The 27,588-nt window shown below is 42.3% G+C and overlaps 1 protein-coding gene across 2 annotated transcripts; it reads left to right on the top strand.

The window, feature by feature from the left end:
* Window positions 1-162: 162 nt before the first annotated feature.
* On the top strand, window positions 163-27,412 carry nova1 (NOVA alternative splicing regulator 1). Of its 2 annotated transcripts, none has more exons than XM_051401583.1 (4): window positions 163-922; window positions 8,891-9,034; window positions 18,879-19,045; window positions 19,416-27,412. In XM_051401583.1, the coding sequence occupies exons 1-4, from the start codon at window positions 748-750 to the stop codon at window positions 20,433-20,435; spliced, it is 1,506 nt and encodes a 501-aa protein (XP_051257543.1). In that variant the 5' UTR covers window positions 163-747; the 3' UTR covers window positions 20,436-27,412. The 2 variants fall into 2 exon arrangements, with proteins under 2 accessions (XP_051257543.1, XP_051257544.1); XM_051401584.1 differs by lacking the exon at window positions 163-922 and adding an exon at window positions 6,023-6,264.
* The last annotated feature ends 176 nt before the right edge of the window (window positions 27,413-27,588 follow it).

Consider the following 27,588-nt stretch of genomic DNA (forward strand, 5'->3'; position numbering starts at 1 on the left):
TCAGCGCTTTTAGTATTACATCATTCTCGTTCTACCTGAAGTGTTGTATTTTGAGGTTCAGAAAAAGTCAAATAAACATTTCGGCAGTCCAGCAAACGGAGGTCATATCAATCCAACTATTTATACAGAGATGACATTTTAAAGCAGTGGCAGTATTGGCCTCGTGTTTCGGCCGGTCAGTGGCACTGTGGTCCTCTCCGGAGCTCTCAAACTCTGTTCCGCTCGCACTACAAAGACAACAATAACAACAGCTGCACTTATCGCACTCCACTGGGACACAGGACGGGGAGATGACTTAAGAAAGCCCCTTCCAGCCCCGAGCCTCCGCGAAGCTGTTGCACTTGTTTTAATGGCTGGTCGCCTCTCGCGCTGTTGTGTTTGAAGGCGCGAGGTTGTTTTGCGCGTCAACAATAAGGAGCATGCTGCCGGAGCGACGGCGAGCGCGTTAAATGAGCGCCTTTCACTCAATGGGATTTTTATATTTAGCTCTGTGAGCGACGCGCAGGGCGAGCAGCGGAGAGAGGAGACCCCGATCCCGCTGTTGTCTGACATTTTGATCCCTTTGAGACCGTTTCGAGCCCCCCAAAACTTGTCGTTCATATCGCGGTGCGCGTTATCGGGCTATGTGGTAGTGAGGGCGCTGCGTGTGTGTGTGAGAGAGAGAGAGATAGAGAGAGAGAGAGGGAGAGAGAGAGAGAGAGAGAGAGAGGATAGCGCAAATTTATCTACAGCTCCGGGGGAGAAAAGATGATGATGGCCGGTGGTGGCGGAGCAGCCGTGGACCATAACGGGATATACTCAAACCCTAACCTCCACAGCCTGCAGCAGCCCCTCATGGAGACTGATAACCCGGACTCCCGCAAACGACCGCTGGAAACTCCGGCGGAGGAGGCCGGCTGTACCAAGCGCACCAACATTGGAGGTAAGAGCCCGCTCATCCGCCGTGTGCCCTCCACATGAAGTCAAATGTGTTGTTGTGGAAGCCTTTGCAAGTGTAACAGCAAAACAGTGGCTTCAGTATCGCCTCACTGCATGCACAGAAACTACATGCAGCATATGGGAGCGGATTCGGGAAGCACATTAACATGCAGCACCTGTGCAGTTGGCACTTTGAAACACTGACTGAGCTCATGGCTGCATATCCCAGCAGGGAGGAGCAGGCAGTGAGTGGCCTCCTCAGCTCAGGTCAGCTTTGACTGTGAACCCAGTCACCTCTCTGCTCCACATCTGGAGGAGTCTTTCATTCAGTGGAGAAGTGGTGATTTGTGTGTAAATGCTTTCATATTACAAAGGAGAAGCACTCACAGCAACCCTCTGTCTGTCATCAGTGGTGTTGTGCTTGCAGTCTGAGACAGGGATTCCCCAATGTTTCCTGTGCAGAGGCCGAAGATAAATTAGCATTTCTCCTGAGCAACAGCCCTCTTGACAGATAACAGTAGAAGTAGAAACAGTAGAAATGGAGAACAGGAGACAGAAATGTCACTGCAGTCATCAAGTGACTCAGTAGTGAAGTCAAAGAAAGTAAGTACAGTAGAGATGCACCAATTGTGAAATTCTGTGTGGTTTTTTTGTTATTTATTCAACCTTTTGTGCCCAACAAATTTGTCTACAAAGATAAATGTCTCTGCCTTGTTGCAGTTCTATTTCTTGTCTCATCCAACATGTGAGACGCAGAGCTGACTCACTGTGTACATGGATCACATCTGTATTTGCGTGCAGTTTAGGCCAGTTGTGTAAAACGCAGGTGATTATTTTGCCTTTATTCACGTTGGAAATAATAAACACAACATTTAGCCAACGCAAAATTGATGCAAAACAACAAACACCAGTGATATCAGTGAATACCATCTTATCAGCCAATAGGCCGATGTCAGTCAACAAGACGAATATTGGCTGATATATTGATGCATCCCTACCTAAGGGTCTGGAAACAGTATCCCATAGCTTTATGATACCTTCATGGCCTAATAACTCTGAATACAAGGTGGACAGTAGCTGTTGAACCTAAAGGGGGACTACACTCTTTGATCCTGGACTGTTAAGTGTTGATTTGAAGAAAGACAAGAGCTCTTGTGTTCACTTGACATGTTTGATGGACTTTAAAGATGTGGTGTCAGGGGTCTGGGAGATTTTAGTGTAATATTCTTCTGCTTAGGGTCTAAAATAATGCTGCTATAGAGTTGTCAGGAATTAGTGTGCGTTTTTAAGTACAAAAAGCAGGAAAACCCATCCGGTGAAAATCATACAACACTGTGTAACTGGCAGGGTACACACTCATCACCACTTGTAGCCTAGATTCCTATCAAAGTCGAGTTATTTTTAGGTCGTGGGGTAAGCCAAATCTCAGCATCTGTTTGGTATTTTTGTTAGCCTTTCATGATGTTTGCCATACCGGCTTTTAGGCTGTCTGAACTGTTACACAGGATTACAGTTGTGAAATAGCAGAGCTGGGTGTTGGGATGTTGACAAATTAGGACCTTTTTTGGGGAAAATGTGGTTGGTTCCAAATATCCCTGCATGAGGGAAGACTACAGAAACACTCTTTCTGGAGGAGAAATGGGGGCCAATATAGAACCAGCAAGGAGGTGTGTGCACACTTGCTTCATTACTCATCAGTAAGATGTCGGAGTGCAGCAGTGAGGATGACGGCTGATCCAGTATGCCAGCTACAGACTGCACATCTTATTTCAGCTGGTGATTGTTATGGTCTGCAGCTCATGGGGACTTATTCAAGAACTTCACGTTAATTAGACGTCCATGGAGAACAGGCAGTTTCTTCACCATATGCTACTGAAATTTGCTTTGTCTGTCTTTGTGTCCCAGACACCCCGCCATTGGATGATAGCAGCATTATATCCTATTTCTAGCAGCATGAGTGCGTCTTTGCCGCACCTCGCTGCACCTCAGAAATGTAATTTCAGCAAGGCACATAAGGACCCTTGTGCCTCCTGACAGTATTTTAGTGCAGATTCAGCCCCCATATGTCCTCCATTAGCACCCCTAAAACCACTGTAGAACAGAGAGGTCACACGCTGTTCCTGCTGCTGGGAGAGTTTTCAATATGATCTTTCCATCCAGGTGATATGAATGGCTAGATGGTGTGAAATTGTATTTGGAAAGTCTTAATGAATACTAAAAATACAGACCATTTCACCATCCTGTCTCCATCTTCTTTAAAGGCATCTCTGTGTCAAAGCCCTGCTGTACTTCTAGAATCAATTAATTGTGTCCTGATGATGGTCTACCTCTGAAGACATGGCTTCCTAAACAAGATCTTATTTTACACTTAAAGGTCCAGTGTGTAACATTCAGAATCCTTTGGCAGAAATAAATTACAATATTCATAGGTATGTTTTCTTTATTGTATAATCACCTGAAAATAAGAATCATTGTGTTTTTGTTATCTTAGAATGAGCTGTTTTTATCTACAGAGGGAGTGAGTCCCCTCCTACGTAGGCCACCATGTTGAACTGAGCAGGTTTCTACAGGAGCCCAGAACAGACAAACCAAACACACGTTTTTTGCAGTCACCGTAGTTCTTTAATCAAGAAAATCAATGAGAAACCCCCTTTCTCAGCATTAGTGTGTTTTCCTCTAACTGCCCCTACTTTGTGTGTTTTAGAAAGAAGGTGGACAATATATATTGAATAGAATTCAGATTCAAGAACTGTATGACCCTAACATATACAAGAATTACTAGCTTCGTAGGGTCTTTTAAAAGAAGATTTATGTTTGATTTTTAACATACATGTTACTGCACTGTGGCTGCCTAGTGCTCCCAGTACTTAGGATGGGTAGTGAATTTCCCTATGGGGATCAATAAAGGATAACTTCACTAAATTTGTAACGGGACATTTGATTTGTGGTAAGTGTTTTAATGCTGACTTGTAAGTGTCAAAGTTAAATAAAACTGCTGCCTTACTTCCCTATAAAATCTCAGTGCTGTAATGGCAATACGTACTAAAATGCCCATGGGGCTAAACAGATTTAAGTATTCCTGTGCAACTTATTTAATGCATAGTTTAACCTGAATAGTGGAGACAAGCGTCATCAATGTTCACTCTTGTTGTGTAATAAGCCTACAGGCCTTTTATTGCTCTCCAAAATCCCTATAAATGTATTTAAGTAGTTTTAGTCTAAAGTAAATTACATTTCTATGGTACAAGTTGGTTTAGCATTGTCTCTAAGGTATGCAGTAGAATATGCAGTAGCTCACCAAAATGAGATTTACAGAGGTGATATGGCAGCCAATCTTCCGGTCATTCTGATAAGTATCTCATTTTAAAAACAAGTGCAGATCTTTGAGGCTAATTCAGAGCACAGTGCTCCAGGCTGAGCTCAGGAACACAGGCTCCCTGTATACGTTCACATGAAATGCACATTTACACCACTTGTAATGACTACTACACAAAACAGATGTTTCATAAATATCTTGTCACCCTGCGCTTGGTGTAATGTGTTTTAGCATCACCTCCCATTTCATGTTATCTACATGCATTATGTGCAGAGCTGCAAATTCACAGCCTGTCTGGCAATAGTGGTAGACAGCCTGATAATCTTCTGCCATCCCTGTAATCACCAACCCCTCGACTACGTCTGATATTGATCACGTTATTCCTACCGAACTGATCATTAACATGACTGGCAGTTACAACAAAGGGAAGAAAGCCTGGGCTCTTTCAAAGCTGAGCCCCTCTGTGTGCATTAAGAGCTGTGGACACTGAATGAGGGGAATTACTCCTCTTTTATCAGCTTTGCCCTTCTATCCTCAAAATGAACATCTTTCATTCATTTCTCTTTCTAATTACCCATACTCTGAGCCCATGTTGCTGGCAGGCATGTGCCTTCCAAAAGGTTGTGTGGCTGAGGGATTAGGTACGATCTCGTAATGTTGCTAATGGAAAGGTTGGCACAGGAATGTGAGCTGTATTTTTTTTTTAATTTTTGGTGGGAAGGACACAGGTGCCCTTGCAGAGCGATGTGACGTGAGCGGACTGTGAATTTGCCAGGTGGCAGTGGAAGAGAGAATGAGAGAGAGAGAGCGATAGAAATGAAGACAGAGCAAAGCGGAGAGAAAAGGAGAGATGGATAGACTGAGAGGGAGTGGAGTCTACAGGGAGGCTGTGTCTATATACCAGAGCATCTCTCAGTGAATGAGACTGGTAGAATTTTCTGGAAGGCATTCGCTCCAAAACCAAACGGGCCACGATGTTAGGGTTTGATTTGTGGATGAAACTAATCAGCAGCCAGGGGGAAAAAATAGTTCCTTTTTTTGCAGGTTCCCTGGAAAGCACTATGTAATAAAGGTGGACCCCCCCGTGTCCACGCACACTTACCCACACGCATGCACGTTGCAGTTTTTACACACATTCAGTCACTTAAGATACCTCTCGGTGTAAGATTTATAGGCGTAGTGATTGGCTTCATCACCCCCCTCCACCATTCTGCGGCACTGCCATTTGCAATGGTTGATGAGCCCCTCCGCCCTCTCAAACATGGCCGTCTAAGGGATTGGGGGTGGGGGAAAGGAGGAAAGGAGGGTGGGTGGCGTAAGGCACGCTGTCTCGGATCACTCCTCCTCCGCCTCCTTCATCATCTGCTTATGTTATCCATACACCTCTTCAGCCACTGTTGAAGGTCACTCTACATGCGTCCCCATTCACCGCTGAAGCCTGCTCCCCCTGCCACTTCACCTTTGTCACTTTCCACTAAAAAAAGTGAGTGAATGGACCGCCATACTTTATAGTGCTGCGTCAAAAGAGGCGGAGTAGGGAAGAAAATTCAATTTTTTGGGACCGGCATCGGGGGGGTGGGGACATGACGTGCTGGAGGGAGGAGGCTACCCATTGGCCAAGCGAGGTGTCAGTCCTGCGTGCTGCTGCAGACGGACAGGCCACTCGATGAATATGGATGAGAGCAGTGAAAAGGGTGATGCGGCAGGGAAGACCCCCCCCCCTTCAAACCGATGCAGGCTTGAACAATGCGTGCCGTCTTTCACTGAAAACACTGAGAGCCTGCATTAGCATTTTCTCAGACAATTGAGGCTCTGGCCAGCTGCAGGCATGGCTCGGATGCTGCGGTGAAATCTCTTTTTCTGCACCCACTGATGAATTAGACCTCGTAGAAAAAAGTCGACTGGCCGCATTCCTCAACACTACCATTGCACCTATGCCTAGGCTAATGTTAAGATCCCCTTTAGAGATTGTGCCCCGGCATTGATGGCGATCTGACAGAGGACTTGAGAAGCAGCAGATCTCAGAATGGGTAAGCCTCAAACTCTTTTTGTCTGACTTGTTGAATTTATCTATCATGTTAGGCTACGTGCTATTTCATACACCTAAACCTCATTTGTCCATTATTGCTCATTTTTGTTCCATCGTCCTTGTTGCCTGTCAGCAGCCGGTTAGTCTATTGAAATGCAGAATGGGTACTTGGAGGGGTAGTGAGAAGGAGGGAGGACGGTCACAAGGCATTTCCTCCTGACCCACCCCCCTTGAGTGACTTAACTAAACACATTTGGCTCAGCGTCCGTGTCTCTCCTCCAAGCCACCCTTCCAGTATTGGAAGCAGGGGTTTGAACTAACACCCCACTGGCTCGGCTTCCCAATGTGCCCCACTGCTCCCGTTCCCTGGCGGATTGCAGCAACAGATTGTCATGTTTACTCTACCACATGACGCCATTAAAACCTGTTACTGTGATCTCAGACACTAGGACAGAATTAATTATTGACTAATGACAGAAAACGTGGCTGCGAGGGCGACGGAGGGAATCTTAGTGGCTTCCTCTCCTGCTGGGTTCACTCCGGTTGAAGACGAGTAGAAAGTTACGCAGTGGGTTTTGGCTTGTCTGTCAACAACAGGTCTTTGGATGTTTGCAATCAGCATCGTTCAATTGGAATTCGTTTTGTCGGTATCAGATATCTTGTGACAGGAGCGAGGGCTCAGAAGCTTTACGGTGACCGTGTCAGACATGCATGATCTTTATTTTTCCACCAAGGTCATTTTATTGTTATTGGTTGTAAAGCAGAGAGCTGACTGCAATATAGCATAAAAATCTAAAGATCAGACAATGGCCACAGATGAACATAGATGGTAATGTGATGTCTGTGTAAAGGTTTATGTCCTATTTCTTTTCCTTAGGATAATCTAGAAAATTACATATTGACCAGCACCTGACATATTTACATTTTTAGCTTTTGATGGAGATGTAGAATTTCATTTCATGTGTGAGCCTTCAGGTAAATGTGGGCATGATATGTTCTTGGATTTGGGATTGTCTCCACAACCATGGCTAATTCATCTAAATCAAAAGTGAATCCCATTAACAATCCTGTCATTGTCTGTATGTTTGTCAGAGCCATTGGTTATGGGTGATGTGCACGAAAACAAGTCTGTGTCTGAATGGAACATGAGGGGCATATTAATGCAATAAGGAGAAGAGCTAACATCTAGGCTGTGAAATCCCTTAATGTCACAGTGCCATGTTCATTCACATCTGAATCTAATGAGTGCATTACTGAGGCAACAGGTTGGTCTCAGTGCAGGGCGGTCCACCTCCATCCATCCGTCTTCCCTCCCCATCACGCCGGTCAAGCCCCCTCATTTGATCCCCTCCACAAAACATAGGATGCAGTGACACGGCGAGTGACGGGCCGTGTGACTGTGGCATCCGCGATCGAAAAATCACTATCATGCCACACTTGAAATCAGACATCTCGTCCTGTAAAGATGGACAGTGCCTTTTATACATCTCTGCCCGCTCGAGTGACGTCACCCTTTAGGTAGCTGAAAAGGATCGAACATGACGTCATTGCATCGAAATCAGCATGCAGAGGAGATTATTTGTCCCAGTGCTAAGAATGCACCTGTACCAAGTGTTTACCATGATGTCATCGATATAATATTTGGAATTCAGTGGGGAATCACAGCCGCTCCACGTCTATAAATATAATACTTTTGATGTATTGTTGGCAGATTCTTTAATTATATTCGGGTCCACGCTCAATATGTGGTTGATTGCTTTTTACTAGATTAGCGCACTCAGTGTGATCAGGGTTTTCTTGGACAGACACTTTGGCGCTGATTAATTCTTAATTAGCATTGTAGGAAAAGGAACTTTCCCAACTGAAAGGGGGAAACATGTTTGACTGCAAATTCTCCAAACTGATGTGCTGTCAATCACTGACTGCTACAAGCCACTGTAAGCCACAGAAGCCCCTTCCAAAATGGAGGAGATTTAGACCATCTTGGCAGCATAGCCTTTGAACAAATCTGTGGGATTGGTTCCCATATGTTCTTCTCACGTCTGTTAATTAAGAAGGATCACTCTGTAGTGGCATTCATAAATTGCATGGATAACGACTTCATGTGTTTGCATTTAGTCCCTCTGTGTGTAACTTTTTTTCCTCAGGAAACACAGACTACGTTTTGCATTCAGGCTGAGCTGTTAATTCGACATTCCCTTTATTCACATGTGAAGAATGATTAGTAACACTGGACCTGGCTTTGTATTTAGTCAGAGGTTGCTAAAACTCCTTGAAAACAGTTAAAATTAGACCTCTGCAAACTGGAAAGGAGGTCATCATTTACTCTACAGGAAATCTGGGACAGGACACAGAACATGTCACCAATCTCTGATAAAATGTGAATGCACTGAAAGCTACAAACTCCAAAGGCAAAATCTCCTTTCAGATACCTTCCCTTCACCAGAGGAATACACTTACAAGCTTATGTTATTGCCTTTACCCATATATGTCACAGCTATGTATTGCCATTGTGAATTTCTGCTTGTTCAGGATATCGGGGGGGGTCGCAGTGTGGTGTATATGATGATGTGCAGAGCTACTTTACGAGATGTGACCCTTTCCCACTTTGTGTGTCTCTCCCCCAGAGGAGGGTGAGTACTTCCTGAAGGTGCTGATCCCCAGCTATGCAGCCGGCTCTATAATTGGCAAGGGCGGCCAGACTATCGTACAACTGCAGAAAGAGACGGGTGCCACCATTAAGCTGTCCAAATCCAAAGACTTCTACCCAGGTAAGAATGGACACTCTGTAATTAAAATCGATGAGCATACAGGCTCATATATATGTATATGAGAGGAGTCTTCCAAATCATCACCCAGCTGAAGGAATGATGGTGCATTGGTGCAAGAGGGAGATTGATAAGTCCACTTCATTTGGCTTCCCATGAGTAATTGCAGTCCATTAATTAATCACACACCAATCATAAACACTTTGAACTTGATTATGCTTATGTCCTTGAGGGACTAAACGTGTAGATAGATGTTACAGATTTGAGCAAATTTCAGCTTCACTTAAGTTGCTTGATTAGCAGGTTGCACCCTTCACTGCATTTTCTCAGTCTCATGTCTGTGCATTAAAAGAACTACCTCACTTGTCTGGAAAAACTGCATGGGGCTGCCATTTCACCCCGCAGATTCTGTGACGCAGAGGACGTAGTATAGCTTACGTTGAATGCATTAGCCGGGCTGGAGAGTCTCACTCAGAAATGGCAACAGGAGAAGGATGCTCGTGCGGCTCGGTGACCCTTATCACAGGGAGGGCGAAGCTGAACCATCTTATCCTCCAAACACAAATGCCTTAGTGGAAGAGGAGTCTGGGTGTTTGTCCTTCATGCCTCAGAGGAGGCTTCAACCTGCTGAAAAATAACAGGTGCTGAGCGTCTCACTGCTTATTAGGTCCAGATGTTTTCTGTGATAACTGATGCAAGCAAATAATTCCTGTGTAGTAGTATACTTTTTATAGTCTATATATTTAGAACATAATTACCGCTGTAGATAGGAAATAGATAGCAGTGCACATGGCCAATGAAATATGAGTAGCACAAAATATTCACGAGTTACTACAGATTTTTTTAATTATAGGGTTCACAGTCAAAGACAGAGGAATATTGTCTCCCAGAAGTCTATTTTCCATCATAATGGCTACCTTTGTTATTGAATGTTTCCTGTCGCCACAATTCCAGCTGAAAACGAGCGAGTTAGATACACAAGGACAAAATATTACACAAATAATGCGCAACATGATTTAAATTTCACCTATTCTGTTGGGAGTTGCGTTTTGATATATTGGACTGACTGAACCGTGGCAGAGAATTACCAAGCAGTGGGGGAGAGGAAGAAGGGATGTGCTAGCACATATTTTTCCTGCACTTTTTCTTCTGACATGTTTCTGTTAGCCATGATGAACGGACTAGTATTCGGAGGTGGCACGGCTCGAAATTCTCTACACACGAGGCCTTAAAGTATGTGTAAGGGAGTGAGCTATGGCTACCCCATTGGAACAAATGAAAGGAGCGATATGTATCCTTATTTCTCTCTTTGGATTGTGGATGTGTTCATAGGCCACCACCTGCTCTGCCCATCCCCCTACTCATTATCGTGATGAGTGAGAAGAGGAGTTCAGGGAGAGGGTGCTGGCAAGGATTTGATTGGGTGGTTGTTCTGGCCCACACAAGTAAAATGAAACGACTGCTACTGTACACTGCACAATAGAGCGTGCCGCTTTCTGAGGAGTCAGTAGAGGCTAAACCTTTAAAAACTCTAGATGTATTAAGTACGGGCAACTTGGTGAAGTTTGTAACAGCAACATATAGACTGCCCTGAATGTTAGAGGCAAGCTGCTCGGCCTGTCAAACTTATCAGCTACATCTGGTTTACCTTCCGTCATTGTTGAATCAGCTGCAATTTGGGCTAATATAGCATGCTAATGCTATTACACACAGTTCACGCCCTCATCTCTCATCCTGCGGCAGCCTGAGCACACTCCAACTACAGCACAATCGCACACCAGAGAAATCAAGGGGACAACAACCGATGCAGCCATTTTCTTCTGCAATCCTCTCTGTGATGGCTCAGTCTGAGACTCCCACCCACCTCACATCTCCCATCCGTCAGTGTAAGACATGAGACTGTGAATTCAAAGGTCCTGATGGGAAATGTACAACTGGGCCCTGCTGTGGCGGACTGAGATGGATGAGCAGAGATAGTGAAGGGTGTGGATGATGCATGATTGTATGTGAGCGAGGGGACAGGGGGGCAGGCCCAGAAATAGCCTGTTTCAATCTCTCTCTGTGGACATGACCCCTCTCCCAGCTGTACTCAAGCTGCTCCAACACACGCCAAGTTTCCTCTTTCCTCCTCCCCACTCACTGTTTCTCTCAGATTTGGTTCCTGGTAGTCGGGAAAGTTCAGGCCAGATAAGATGACATCATACTTCTCTTAAAATTTTGTTTGCATGTTTGCCTCCTAACACATCGGCACTGACTGTCTTTTTTTATTATTATTTGATTTGAACCCATCTGAACTGTTGCATGGCTGGATCACTTGAGCCCCCATAAATGCAGCACACCATGCATTCACCCACTCGCACTGTGCATTCAGCACATACACACACACACCTACTCACACCTACTTACACACATTCGCATATTTAAGCAGCTGCAGAGAGAGCCGTGGGAGTTCACGATTTGAACATAAACTTAGAAACAAAACTTCAAACCCTTTGCTTTGTGCAGCCGGCCTCCGGCCAAGTACACGTATTAAGTTACTTTGTACAGCACGAACACATGAGGCTGTTGTGATGTCATAGAAACACTGGGTGTGTGTTTTCCATTATCTGATCATTAGAATATCACAATATGTGACCTCATACTGGAAAACACCACTCCACAGAGTATAAGGTGAGGTATTTGCTTCAAAAAGGATTAGAAAAAGAAACTGCTGCACTCTTGTACACTACGTCTGTATGCAGTATATACTCACTAATGCTCCCTATAGGATGGCATCATGGGCACGGATTGCAAACTGATTGAAAATGCAGCTTTTTCATGTTTCTGTGCCTCCAGTGAACAAAAACTTCCTGGCGGAAGTGCAACCAGGAAGAGTATGGCTCTGTTTTATGGTGCTAATGTTGTGTTGGAGAGCAAGCCTCTCTGTTTTTATTGGATATTGGATGTGTCAGCAATACGCAACAACCAAACAGCTGCTGCAGTATTTTTGTGATTGGCAAAGGTTAGTTGATTAAAAGGGCACTCCACCAGTTTTACAAATGGAGGTCAGTTTACTTTTCCCAAGGAGTAGTACTGTCATATAAACAGGGTCATCTGAGCTTGGGTTAGAAACCACAACGAAATCCTGTATTACAAACTAGAGGGCATTTGTTGGCATTTACAAGTCAGAGAGTATCTAATGAAAGACAATACTCAGTTGCTGCATGGGAAATACAGTAGCTGGCATTTTTAGAGCTTGACCCCACACTAGGTACTAGAAAAGATTTTGACCATGTTTGTTTTAATTCTGTCTCTTGCGAGTCCCCAAACTTTATGGAAGTGCAATAGTAAATGACTAAAGTACCCCTTTAAATAACAAACATCTCCCCCAAACTAGAGTGCTAACAGAGCTGCTAACTAGTCATCATTAGCAGTTGTGCTAGCCAGTATTAGCAGACACAAATTGCTTGCGGTTTGCAAACATATTGATTTAAAGGACCAGTGTGGATTTAGAAGCATTTGGCGGTGATGTTGCAGATTACAACCCCCTCTCCTCACCCTCCTGTTCCAAGCATGTAGTATAAACTACAGTGGCTGCAAACCCACAATAAACACAAAAGGCCCAATGTAGAGCCAGTGTTTGGTTAGTCCGTTCTTGGCTACTATAGAAACATGGCAACCCGTTGACGTTGAAAATAAAAAGGGCTCATTCTAACGCAACAAAAACACATCAATTCCTATATTCAGGCATTTTACACTAATGAATATTATATTCCATTTCTGCCCATAGAGCTTGGACCTTTAAGTAACCCCCAAACTAGTGGCTAGCATAGCTGCTAACTAGTCATTAGCAGTTTAGACTCACAAGCCAGTCTTTAAGCGCTTTGCTCAGTAACTTGGTAGCTGCTGACTTTTCCTACCTGGTATCGTTAGACTATTAGCAGTTAAGCTAGCCACTTTTAGCTGCTAGCCAAACATTGTGATTTAATAAAGAAATTCAACAAGTGAGGAAGAGGCGGTTATGAGGGGTTAGAGATGAACTATGTCCTGCTTTTCTTCTACCACTAATGAAACAGAGTTAATATGCTGCCAGACATTGTCTTCGTAAGCTTCCTTTGTCGGTTCTTTTGTGTTGCGTTCACAATGGCTTGTTATTTGCAACCAAACAAAATGTCTGATTTGCTTTTAATTACAGTAAGTTGTGTTGCAATTCAAATACTAATGCTACCTGGGTTTATCACTGACAATGCACTATTTTGGCGGTGAGTAAACAAAAAATGAATGCGCTTCACAAGCGGGAAATAATATCACACATTTGAGAAGTTCAACGTTAGTGAGTGAAACAATTTTTTAGAGTCATCAACACCCGCCACAATCACTATTAATTCTATTAGCTTTATAGCTCCTCCTGTTGTGCATTGTATTATGATACATGGCATCCATCAACAATACAGTCAGTAATCTTGCAGTTTTAGACTGCAAATGTTGTCATTTGTCACAGAATTATTATGGAGCTGAACTTGCTGAAATTATTGCACAGCCTCATCCACTGTACAGCAATATGTTCTCATGTGAATTTGGTTAAGAGTGTTCACATGTTGTTTTTTATCTGCTTCTCATCGCAGTTCTATAGGCTCTCTTCCATTTGATTTGTATTTATTTATTGCTTGTATTTATTTATTATATGCTTTTTCGTGTATTAATGCACCACTAAAAATAGTACCCAACAAATGCAAATTTCCTCCTGTTTGAGTAATCTTGGCTAAAAACTACAGTGGCCAGCTGTTTTAGGACATTACTTTAAACAAACGTATATTTGTGAGCCATTTTTAAAGATTTAGTGAGAACAACTGGAGGCTGAGAGCCACTGACAGGAAGTAATGAGCGGAGGATTGCGTTTCTGGTTTTGTTTTTATCATGAGATGTGTTGACATAGACAGTAGGGCTGTGTATTAGCAAGAATCTGGCAATATGATACATATCACGATACAGGGGTTACAATTCAATATATTGGCTAGGCAATATATTGCTATTTAATAAAAAAGGAAAACACAATATAAAGAACACACCACCATATGCATAAAATCTGATCTAAAAGAAGATTACTTTTTTAATGCAACCATAACTGTGAGATCTGTATTTGTATTTATCACAGTGGCGATACCGTCCAACATCATAGCCCTCAGTTTCTTTTCTTACACCCCTAGTATACAGTAATATCACACATTTTGAACCAGCCAGCCTTACCCTTTAACACCCTTTAAAATGCCAGTGTTTGACAAAAGATTATGTGTAACGTCAAACAATTGCAACCAAGTCCTACCCTGGAAGACAGCACTTTGTGTCAGTATTCCTCCTAATAGTAGAGTCCCTGCTGTACTTTAATGCGACACAGACCTCAGATCGTACATTACTGCAGTCCTAAATGATGCACTTATTCCAAAAGGTCCCACAGTATCCTGTCCCCGCCTGCATTTACAATTTATTGGTAATGAGCTTTACTTGTGTGTCTTACAGCGTATTAGGACTAGATGCATGAAGCAAACAAGTCTTTGATTTAATAGCTTATTTGTTTGTGCTAAATGCCAGAAAAAGCCTGTGATAAGCATGGTGTGTTTAGTGTCTTTTTTCAAAGATGGCAACAGTGATTGTCGGGAACTTGTGGTCAGTGTGTGATGTAATGTAAGAGTTGTCCAGGAGAATGTTTCTGATTTGCTGGATATAAATGGTATGCTGCAAAAGATCCCCACACTTAAAATCAGTGTTTATGTTTCAGAAAAGCATGCCATATGGCAACAACGTGACATGATGAATATATTCAGCTTCTGGGATTTCCAACAAAAACATTCCAGCTCAATTTGTAGTGTGAATAATTACTTTAAAAATCTGCTGATGTGATGACAGTAATTATGGGTGATACTTTATGTGTGGCAATGCTAACAGTCTGAATAAATCAGACAAAGGATTTGGACGAGCTAAGGCAGAGACAGACTCATCAAAGAAAGGCTCAGGCAACAAGACAGAAGTATTGAAACTTTCTTACTTCAGGATCAAGATAGAAGACCTGAGAGTCATTGTTCTTCGGGGGAAAGCTGAGGGCTGAGATGCGTGCTCTCAGGGGCTCTGACACATTTCTCTCCCCTACTGCCGACAAAAGGACAAGCTAACTCTTACTGCAACTCAAACCCTGTTTTATCATGAAATTTGTCATCCACAAAGAGAGACAAGAGGAAAAAGCTGATGTAAGCAATTTAGGAAGTGAAAAGGGTGGAGAATGAAAATGTAACATTCAGAGAGAGAGACAGTTTCATGTCCTCTTTATGGCGTCTCATCAGAGACAAAAGTTGTAGTCATATATCATGGTTTCTGCCTTAGAATAAACGGACCTGGAAGCAGCATTGTCACTCCTTCTAGATACAGTGATGTTTAAAGATCCCTTCCAGACATGTTTTAAGACAAATTTTGCTGCTGGACACAAGATGTCTCCTACTTCACTGTAAAGTCCATTCTCAGTGGATGTGCACTGGTGGCTTCAACTTTCTACATCACACTGTACAAGTTGATACTGGACCAGGACTGACTTCCTAACTATTTGTGATGTCACAAATCATGTTGGTAGGCCCCGCCCCTTAAAATCAGATTTTCATTGAGCACAGAGAAACTTTCCACTTTCAGCAGATGAATGTGAAAACATCCTTCTAGTGTCAAACTCTGCACAGACAGCATTCAAACATCACACTGTAGGAACAGGAAGAAACACTGATTGACTGAAGGGGCTGTAAGTAGAGGTTGTTCTACCAAGCAGAGTAGAGGGACCTCCTCACCCAGCAATAAATGTTGGAAAAGTAAATGATTACTCAAAGCAACATGTCTTCTAAGGACATGTTGCGTTGCGATTTGTTGCATCGGGGTAGGGCAAGCAAAGAGATTGCTCAGTCTAAATAAATTCCAATAAGTCAGACTAAGGTGAAATCTCTGTCTGCAAGCTCCAGTTTTTATATTTACCTCCAATGTAATTAGGTTTTGCACGCCTATTAGTTGCAACCTCCTCATATTTTATATTTTGTGCCTGTTGTTTGTATCCTGGCTGCATATACACACGCATTTCCCACAGAAGAATTAATATACTTTTACCATTTCCTCTAAAACGCTCACCATTAATAGAAACAAATGGGAAATAAAAGGGAATAGGTTTAATAGGAAATACCACTGCTTATCTTGTCTGATTCATTTCCAAACAGTGGTTCACTGCAGCCAATGCTGAGAAAGCTTCGTGTGTGGTTAATATGATGAATTCTATCTGTTATCATCTTGAAATGTTAGTAATAATATTCTATGATGAACAGATACTCCGACATAAAAATCTACAACAGGTCAAGTGCCTGTGCTCGCAGGCTTCAGTCTGTTACTTTGTCACCTCAAGAATGACAGGCAGGTGCAGTGCAATAACACCAAGCAGTGACAACTGTGCTTCTGTCCGTAGAGATTTCATTTATAGCCTGCTTGTCTGTCTTTGAGGTGGATTTGGATTTTGGCTTATTTTAGTCACTTTCAGTAAAAATAAAGTGACGGTCAGAAACAGTGTCCCAGCCCTTCTACAGCCCTTTCCAAAACAAGCCTTGTATTGAGCCAAACAATCTGACAGTGGGGCTAGCATAAGAATCTAGCCACTGAAAGATCATAATGGGCCTTAAAACAACATTTTAACCATGTGTTGTGCTTATTACAACAAAAATAATAATAAAATAATTATTATTTAAGATTAGAAACTACAACATTTTAAATAAATAAAAACATTCAAAATCCTGCATTACAAACTAGAGGGCATTTGTTGGCATTAACAAGTCAGGGAGGGAGTAATGAAAGACAATGCTGAGTTGCATCATGGGAAATACAGTACCCAGCATTTTTAGAGCTTGACCCCACACTAGGTACCAGACAATCTCAGTGTCTGCGGCTAAGGTTTTGACCATGTTTGTTTTAATTCTGTCTCTTGCGAGTCCCCAAACTTTATGGAAGTGCAATAGTAAATGACTAAAGTACCCCTAACTAACTAGTCATCATTAGCAGTTGTGCTAGCCAGTATTAGCAGACACAAATTGCTTGGGGTTTGCAAACATATTGATTTAAAGGACCAGTGTGGATTTAGAAGCATTTGCAGTGATGTTGCAGATTACAACCCCCTCTCCTCACCCTCCTGTTCCAAGCATGTAACATTAGCTACATTGCCTGCGAAGCCCACAAAAGGCCCTATCTAGATCCAGTGTTTGGTTTGTCCTTTCTGGGATACTGTAGAAATATGGCGACCCGCAGCATCTGTACATAACACAGTGATTTTATAAGGAAATTCAACAACTGAGGAAGAGGCAGTTTTAAGGAAGTAGAGATGAACTATTGCTGCTTTTCTTCTACCACGAATGAAACAGAGTTAATATGTTGTAAGACGTTTTCTTTGTAAGCTTCTTTTACACACACACACACACACACACACACACACACACACATAGACTTTCTTAAAATATGTATTTTGGTCACCTTATTGAGCTGAATTTAAGAATTTGTACAAAGATTCAAATTCTTACATCAAAGAATAATGATCAGCAAAAAAAATCACAATTTTTTCAAACAGCGTAAACAAAATAAGCTGCTTTATTTACAACACTGGGACAAGACTACTTTCTCTTAAATTGTGAAGTTGAGAAGAAGTGTTACTGATTAAATCTATCTCAATATTAGCTTTGATAACTTATTAAGACAAAATTTAATTTATTTTCTTAAAACCAAATTACTTTTCTAATGCAAAACGTGCTTGACAAGATTATTTTTCTTTTCAGACAAAAAATAAAGAAACAAGGCCTTTTTACTTTCTTGAGATTCCTTTTTTGCAGTGTAATGTTCTTCGTGCTGTTTGTAGAACTGTATGTCTGTTATCAAGAACTTAACTAGGAAACTAAGGAAATAAGGTCAGTTGCAGGTCTGGTGCCCTTTCCCCTATTTTGCCCAATTAGAGTTCTGTACTGCTTTTCCTGATATGCTTGAAGTGACCTATTGACCATTTAAATCCATTGTTAGACATGTCTGTGGCATAAAGCCAATCAGGTCTGACTTTGACTAATTTCCCTGGGTTCATTTGAGCATTTCCTGAGTGCTGATAAAAGGCTAGAAGGACAGATGCAGATTTATGTCTACGATGAAGCAGAGCAGCAAGATCACCTTATTGGCTCAGTCCTACAAATTTTACTCAATAAACTTTCACAAAAAATATTCAGATTAATGCCATCAGAAAAACATTTAATATTCACTTCAACCAAAGAACAGTAGAATGTACAAGGGAGCACTGGTTGATACAGAGAGGAGAGTGTTTTAAAAATCATGCAAGTAAGTATAAAGGACTCGCTGTTGCATCACCTGTTTCCACGGCTCGGCCCCTTTGCCATGGCAACGGAATGCCGGTTGGGTCGTCAATGTGGGTGTAGAAAGAAGCCTAGAGGAGGAACAAGTGTGTGTTTAGTCTATTAGAGCTGCAAGGCAAGGACCGGCTCAGCATTACAGCACTGAAAGAGTTACATCATTGAAGAGGAATCCTTCTACCCCCCCTGTGGCTCGCTAACCAAGCACGGTTCTTTCTTTCAGCTGTTCCTCTGTTGATTGTGTAAATGGAGGAAGCGAGGAATAGCTTAGTAATTGGGTCTCTTTGTGAAATGTCAAGGAACATTTTTCAATGCCAAGACGTCTTAATATAAATGTAGATTTTTTTTGTCTGGTCCTGAGCAAATCCCTTAAATCTGCTCGCCAAGTACCCACTCAGAGCACATTACAGTAACTGATCACTTCTGTTTGTCCTCTTCTTCCTCTTCTCTCATCACAGGAACAACAGAACGTGTTTGTCTGATACAGGGTACAGTCGAAGCCCTCAATGGTGTCCACAACTTCATCGCGGAGAAAGTCCGCGAGATGCCCCAGAGCGCCCAGAAACCCGAGCCAGTCAGCATACTGCAGCCACAGACCACTGTCAACCCCGACCGCGTCAAACAGGTGAGACACTGTGCAGTCAGTGGGGTTGTGAGGGTGTGTGGTCTCTGTGTGGTAGGGACAGTTCATTTCCAGGACACCTTGTTTATAAGTCGCCAGTCTTACTTGTTCTCTGGGCCATGACCCACAGTCTGGTAGGGTCAGGAAAATGTGAGGGTATGTGGTTATTTTTACCTACAGTCTTTCATACAGACAGAGCCATGTGGCAGCTGCAGCCTAAACCCCTGGGATTAACAAATCGCTGAGTAAAGCGGGGGCTGGTGTAGTACTCTGACTCAGTGAGAGATATCCCTCCTCCTGTCAGCCATTTATGCTGTTAAATCTCTCTCATGTTACCTTTTATTGCTACTTCAATCTTTCTTTTTCTCTACAGGCCAAACTGATCGTGCCCAATAGCACAGCTGGGCTGATCATTGGCAAGGGCGGAGCCACAGTGAAAGCAGTGATGGAGCAGTCCGGGGCTTGGGTGCAGCTCTCCCAGAAGCCAGAGGGCATCAACCTGCAGGAGCGAGTGGTAACCATCAGTGGGGAGCCAGAACAGAACCGCAAGGCTGTGGAAATCATAGTGCAGAAGATCCAGGAGGACCCTCAGAGCAGCAGCTGCCTCAACATCAGCTACTCCAACGTCTCGGGCCCGGTGGCCAACTCCAACCCCACCGGCTCCCCCTACGCTAATACGGCCGAGGTGCTGCCCAATGCAGCCGCAGCAGCCGCCACTGCCTCCAGCCTCCTGGGCCAGGCCGGCTTGACGGGAATGGGCGCCTTCCCTGCCGCCATGTCCAGCTTCTCTGGCAACGATCTGCTGGCCATCACCTCAGCTCTCAACACGCTGGCCAGCTACGGCTACAACACCAACACCCTGGGCCTGGGTCTCAACCCGGCAGCTGCTTCTGGGGTACTTGCTGCAGTAGCAGCTAGTGCTAACCCGGCTGCTGCTGCTGCAGCTAACCTACTGGCCTCCTATGCTAGCGATGCCTCCGGCAGTGCTGGCCACCCTGCTACGGGCCTTGGGGGGTTCTCCCTGGGTTCTCTAGCAGCTGCTACAGGGGCTTCCAATGGTTACCTAAATGCTTCATCCCCACTGATGGCCTCCTCCCTGTTGGCAACAGAGAAGCTGGCGGATGGGGCCAAGGACGTGGTTGAGATTGCTGTGCCCGAGAATCTGGTTGGTGCCATTTTGGGGAAAGGAGGGAAAACGCTGGTAGAGTACCAGGAGCTAACAGGGGCCCGCATCCAGATCTCCAAAAAGGGAGAGTTCATTCCTGGTACTCGGAACCGTAAAGTTACCATAACAGGGTCGCCAGCCGCTACGCAAGCAGCGCAGTATCTGATCAGCCAGCGGATCACGTATGAGCAGGGCGTGCGCGCTACCAATCCACAAAAGGTGGGCTAAAAGGAAAAAGAAGAGGAAAGAAGGAAAGGATGAAGACAGAGATAGAAGGGAATTGAGAGGGTCACGATGAATAGAAAAAAGAAACGTCCAAATATCTGTTCAATATTTCAGTATCAAATGAGAGAATCACAAAGGAGGAGGTGGGGGAGACAACCAAGATAAGTGTGTGTGATATGTGAATGTGTTTTTAGGACTGACGTCCTGATGTTTTTTAAAAGTTTGTGTCGAGTCCTTTTGACGAAGGTGATCAGAGTAAGCTGAACTGGTCCACTGCCAAGCTGCAGATTCAAGGGTGAGGCCGCAGGGTTTCACCCTCCTCCAAAACCTCATAGCTGTTTTATTTTTCCTTTTTCTGTTTGGGTTTTGTTGGTTTTGATTTCAGTTGCAAACCTCAGCTCCCGGTGAGCTGAGCGCATCAGATGAAGTTCCAGCCAGCTGACAGAGCTGTTTTACAAACCTTGCTCTTTGTGTACAACGCAGAAGGCATTGTTAACAGGGGAGAGGTTTTATGACAAGCACCTGAGGTCATCTCAGTCTAAGGGGAAGCAATCTGAGTATAATTTCTTTAAAGAAATCACATCTATGTTGACATATGTTGAATTCTGGCTCATATCATAATTGAAGTTTCTAAATTTGGGTATTTTATATTTTCATCCTTTATTTATTGACATGGTCTCATTCAAACACAAATAGATTATTTAAACCTGTGAATGCAGGTTGATCTGAATGTAAAAACAATATTAGCCTATCGCTATTTTTTATTTACAGGGATCAAATATTGTGTTGCAGTGAAAGAAATGTATAACTCAAACCCAGTCTGAACTTCACTGTTGCTGTCTGCAAGTATAGTTCAGGGGTTAAATAATCAATGTGAGAGGATAGAGGAGACACACAGGAATGTATAAATATATTTTACATGAACACACATAGATAATGCTCCCACAAAGCCACAAACACTGAAACATATTTGCATATTCAGTCACAGCTACAAACACACAGAAATATGTTGTTCTTTAACCCGTTCTTGGTGCTATAGGATTAGGTTTATATCTCCTTTACCATGAAATCAGAATCTCTCTGGCGACTATTCTCTTTACTTGATGTAAAAAAAAAAAAAAAAAGAAAAAAAGCTGATGTGTCGTCCAGCCATTAGTAGCCCATTGGATCTGACCCACCCTCTCACCTAATGAAAAAGGATTGATTTCAGCACTTCATGATGAAAAGCAATCCAGTCTTAATATTTCAAGTCCATCCTCGCTCCCAATGCAGGTCCTTTTTTTTGTCTTCTAAAAAAAAAAATTGGCCATCTCTAGATTTTACCTGACAATACGTTTGCCTTAGTCACACATTTGTAACTCCCGAGAATTAATTTTAAATCTCAGACTACCTTGAAGCAGTGTCTAACCAGTTTAGTTCAGCAAAGAGAACAAAGCACTACAAAAGCATTTTGATAAGAAAAGCTGTATGAACCAATATCTGTGAACAAAGAAACTATTGCCTTTACATTAAGGGTACCAAATAGTCAAGAGACATACACTAATGAAAGGGAAAGAATGACACTTGAAAAGAAGGTTTGGACTCACTTTTTCTGTGAGCCATCCTTCCCAATTTGCATCAAAAAAACGATTCTGCAGTTCATCCAGGCAGCCTGTTATCGTTCCCAAAACACGTTAACGCTCACTAACTTCGGGCGGAGCGTGTAATAAAACATCATGAAATGTTTTGGCATCGTTGTCTTTTATGGGCAATTGTTTGTCTAATGCAGGGAGGCTAATTGTCTAGAGCATTTCCAAGCACTCGAAGATTACCTTGGCTTCCTTCTGTGCTGCTATCCATGGTGTTCATCCTGAGTACACTGGGTCTCTGAAGACTGCACTGTGAGACATTAAGAACACAATGTAAAGCGTGTCTGTCCCTGCTGGGATGTGAGTATATTTTAATGTGCACATCTATGTCACATACACAAGAATACCGACAGAAGGGATATCTCCACAAGAGCATTTATACTCCAGCGTCTTGTGATGTTTCTGTTTACCAGTACCAATGCACTGCTCTTAAATTAGCGGACATTTTCTGATAAATTATTCCCACCGCATTCCTCCTGCACTGTATTCTCCAGTCCTATTACGTCCACTTCAGCCCCACCCCCCGCTCTAGAGACATCTTTCAAGTGTCCCCATCAACCCAAGCTCTATGATCAGCTTCCTGAATGCACGGCTGTGAGGGTTGGTGCTGAGTAGCGTCCAAGAAAAATCTGAACCGCTCCCGTTTTTTTTTTTTTTTTTTGGGAAATTCAAAGATTAGCCTTTTTTCATTTTCATAACTCATGTTTCAAAGTAAATGGGTTTGAAACAACTCTTTGTGTCTGAACATTATGCGTGGCAATTGCAACAGTGAGCCTTTCTTCCTAACTGAAATCTTTCCTTTCGCTACGTGTCTGGAAGGCTTCACAGTCATCCACAACTACAATCTGGCCACTAATGAAATCATAGCATAAGATAACCTTTTACTGCCCAAGATTTTAGCATATAATAAGATACAAGCACAAAACAAGGGGATGTTTTATCAATGCAACTGGACTGCTTGACCGCAGAGAGCTCTCCTTCTAAGCTCTCCGGTCTATATGTTGTGCCAAATACTATTTCTCTCAGCCCCCTCATTGACTTTCCTCTTTCTCTCAACATTTTTATTCCCCTGCATGTCGCTGTTTCTCACCCCTCTGAGATTCCTCCTGTGTCCTAATCCCTGTCTGTGCTTCCTCCTTCACTGTGCTCTCCCCCTCTTTCTCCTTCCTCCTGTCTTGTCTTCTCATGGGCGGTGTGTCGGGTGTGCTGCTGGTGGGAGTTATGCACTATAGGTCATAAGGGTATGAAAATATTTCCCCAGGCCGTAGAGTTCACAAGGCTAAAATGCACAGAAAACACCTGCCTCCAAAACTGTGACACCCACAAGACCAACCAGCAACGTTAGCTCAAAGTATCAAATTCCCTCTATAAGAAGAACAAGTAGGATTTAGAAAAGTTTAGACTGTGAACTATGGCCTGTTTAGGGAAGAGAAAGTGTTGTTTTTTTCTTCCAAAAGAAGGCGAATCTCGGTTGAATAAATATTCATACGTCGGCTGAACAAACTGAGCTCAAGTTTTAGCCTCCAAACAAAGCATAGTAAGGACAGAACGCATACGACAGCGAGAGTAAGGCGGGAACTTGTTTGTGACCTCAAGCCGAAACAATGACATCCTTTATGCATATCCTCTTATCTGAAAATGACTAGAATTCATTTCTGTGGAATACAATATGTCATGTCATATGATCTATATGTACTTTATTGTAGCTATTCTAGTTTGTAGTCCAAATGCAGTCCAGCGTTGTCGATACAATGTGAACTATGTTATATTTGTGTGGATGATGAGAGTGCCAACTAAGCCTGATTAAGATTAGCTTCGCGATTTGTTTGTGCATTATGATGACTCATCATCAACCTGGTGGTGTCCATATTTCTGTCATTGATGATTTAGTTTGACAGTAAGAAAATGTAAAGAATATTGGAAGCAATATAGTAGCATGTTGTCCTGTTTTGTGTTTTATGTCTGTTGTATGAACCTTTGAAATTACTAAGATTTTGAATGAATAGGTTTACATGTACTTTTTGTAAGTTATGAAAATGCTGCTATTTGATAAGTAAACTATACAAAATATTTTAGTTGAAAAGATGTCTGGTCTGTTGATTAGAAACATGCTCTAAAAGGCTGGAGCATAAAACGAGGTGTATAGAATACTATACAGTATTGGTAAGATAGTAAAAGTAATAATAGACTCCATAGTACAACCTGTGCCAAACTAGACCTCCGCAGCTTCTGAAATTGTAGATGTGCGATCAAATGTTAGATATCAATAACTTGTTTAGAAGTGCTGATCAAGTGCCAATCAAACACTGTCTTTTAAGTTAAGAAAAGATAATCAAATACATTACTTAAGAAAACAAAGGACAAAGAACTTTTTGTGCATTGTTTTATCCCATAGGTACATAGAGTAAGAGTTAAAGATTGTGATTTTTATGGATCCATGTTGTTTTACACTCCATGCATCCCTTGTGTGTTTGTTTGACCTGTGGCTTAAGTACTGCTGTCTCACAAATGTCTCTATAGGCCAGCATGGACTAAGCATAACATGTTATAAGCATTCATAACATACCATTAACAATCAAAAATGTGTTTGTGGAGTTAGGTGTTATCTTTTTGCACGTCTTCTATTGCATGGTATCAAAGTAAAATTATGGAGGAAAAAAAAATTTACAAAAATTTTGCGAGGTGTCTCGCAACATTCAAAGACATAACGCTGCATGCAGTCAAATGTAAAGCACTTAAGTTTACTCGCCTCATGTTGGAAAAAAAAAGTTGTTTTTTATGTCGTGAGTTGGGAGGGAGCTCATTATTGTCATGTTGGCCCGAAAAAAAAAAAAAAAGACACGCGCGCACACATCTCAGATCCAATTCTCATCAATGAAGTTCATCACCACGTATCATCAGAGAAGATATTGTAATTTTTAGGTGCAGTGAGGAGTATTAAAATGTGAAACAAGCAAACGTGAAAATGTTACTCAGTGCATTGGCTCCTTGTGTTTTGCTTTTTGTTTAAGGATATCAGGCATGCAGTTCTTTTACAAAACAGGTTGAACCTCACATAACCTGTCCCATAATGTTTCTTTTTTTTACGTCACAGCTTGAAAGCCCAGATCTAATCTATGAATGTACCCATTTACTTTTTACTTTTTGAATTTCTGTCGAATGTTATCAGTCTTTAATGTAAATTCAGGGCAGGAATGTCAAATACATGTAGAGTTAATATCTATGTCAATAACAGATTTCAGCTATAGTCAGGTAGGCCTCGCACGGCCACAGTCATGAACCAGATATGTTTTAACACAACTTCCGATTCGCTGTCAACATTATCTTGTTTGTTTGGTGTTGCATAAATGCACTTTACTGATCAGTGGGTCATACTGGGTGTGAAATGAAGCGAACCATGTTGGCTTTCAGTGTTTTATTTGATTTGAATTTTTTTTGCCATTCTTTGCTGTTGCTCTGATGTTACTTTTATTTATTTGATAAAAGCTGATCCTGTTGGGTCTCATGAATGATGGAAAGGGCTGGAGTCTCAGACAAAATAGAAAAGTAGCACCTGTTTCCTCACTCGAAGGCTTCTCCTTCGCATTCCCTTCAGCAGAGGTTTGTGTCAGTCACTGAGTGCTTTGTTTTTACCTGACATGTGAAACCAGGAGGGGTTCCTTTTGCATCCTCTTTTGCTTTAAATTACAAATTAGGAAACATTAATTTCTCTGAAAGTACTGAGGGATGCAAGCTCAAGGTCTGTCAGATCTGAGAGACATAATCGGCACCAGCAAAATGAAGATTGCCTCTGCCACCTCAACATGATCCAAAATCACAGAGGAAACCTATTAGACTTTGAGTGGCCTGGTTACATGAATGATATTTCTCTCGTTATTTTGTGTTACCAACCCCCTGTCTTTGCATTTACTGCTTCCTCATCTGAATGCCAAACGAATTACAGTATCATTCCAAAAGTTGTTATGTTTGTTTTTATTTTTCACTCCAAATGTATCCTGGACGTTCATCCGCCCCCACGGAGCCCTTTCACAAGAAGGCTAGGACTGGTTTTTGAACGCTACAAACTGGCTACGGCTGCCCGCTCCTCTCTTCTCTCTGAGTCTCACTCTCTCAGCCTACACGATATCACGATTTGTGTTTCATCACACCGAGCGCCTGCTACTGTGTCCGCCCTTTAAACGGATTAAGGTATCTCTGAGCCCTTTTCGTCTGAGAAAACACAGGATTCTTTGCCAACCAGATATGAGGCCATTTTTATTTTTTATTTTTTTGTCTTTGACCCTCTGAACCTCTCATGAACTTGGTTGACCTTCTCCATCCCCCAAGAACTCATGTATGTGTTGGATATTTTACACCACTTTTACTGTCAAACTCTGCGAGACTGTTCTTTTGTTTCCTGGTTATCTGGACTATTCTGCAGGGTTGAACGCTTGCTTAAGTGTAAACTGAAGAAAGCATGCCAGTACCTTGCAACCATTTTCACACCATTGTAGGTTTTCTTTCTGGGGTTTGGTTTTTACTTGGTTTTAACCTCTGTTCTTTCCATCTCAGAACAAAATGGACTGACAGCATAAGATCAAATATTCCAACTTAAGAAACGTGATGTTGCTGATTGGGTACACTTCTCTTTGATATTAACGACAACAGTTCTGTCTTTCGTTTGTGACGAGGAGAATCTGTGAAAGTCCACAGTGTTAACTACCTAAAGGGCTTTCTAGGACAGCATTTATATGTCTTTTAAAATGAAACTCTCTGAATATATTCAGAAATGAGAGGAAAAAATGTCTTCTTGTGCCATTTTAGAAAAAGTGTGAAAACTTTTTGTGGCAAATATTGTCAGCAAGAGTGCCAAATAATTCCATACTGAGCCAAAAGGCAGCCAGCCTACATAACTAAATGTTAGATCACTGGAATGGTTATGTCCCATTTCCACTCCCCTTGAAAAACATCACCCTAATTGTACGACGTTTGAGCTCATGTACCATTATTGTTATGCTGCCAGTCTGTTTTCTGCTTTTGTCAGAGAAACATCTCAGAAGCAGTATATTTTCTAAATGATACACTGTTGATAAAATGACAACAGCTACTACGGTGAGGGAATGAGAGGATTTTAAAAGTGTCATTGTTTTTATTATTCGTTCCTTTGAACATTATTCATTAATAGATTTAACGGTAATGACTATTTAATGTAACTGTAGTACTGTGTTTGTAAAAGAAATTCAGTGAGTTGTGTTTTATGACTCGTGGACTACCAGTGAAGTCAGCATTTCAGTGTTAATAATTGAATTGTTTTTTAAAGATTATTTTTGCGACGGCAACAAAGAGTCATTATAAATGTTCATTTTAACATCACTTGTCTTCTGTTCCCTTTATTCTCCACCTTGTCCCTCTGCTCTGTCTCACTTGAGTGAAAGGTCGAGTGTTTATATGATTGCAACCAACACATTCTATGAATAGATCGATTTCTGAAGTGCTGAATCTGAGCACGTATTAAATGTGAACAATGGCTGTGTTTACATGGCACAATG

Source organism: Dicentrarchus labrax, unplaced genomic scaffold, assembly GCF_905237075.1.
Source record: "Dicentrarchus labrax unplaced genomic scaffold, dlabrax2021, whole genome shotgun sequence".
NCBI classification, from domain to species: domain Eukaryota; kingdom Metazoa; phylum Chordata; class Actinopteri; family Moronidae; genus Dicentrarchus; species Dicentrarchus labrax.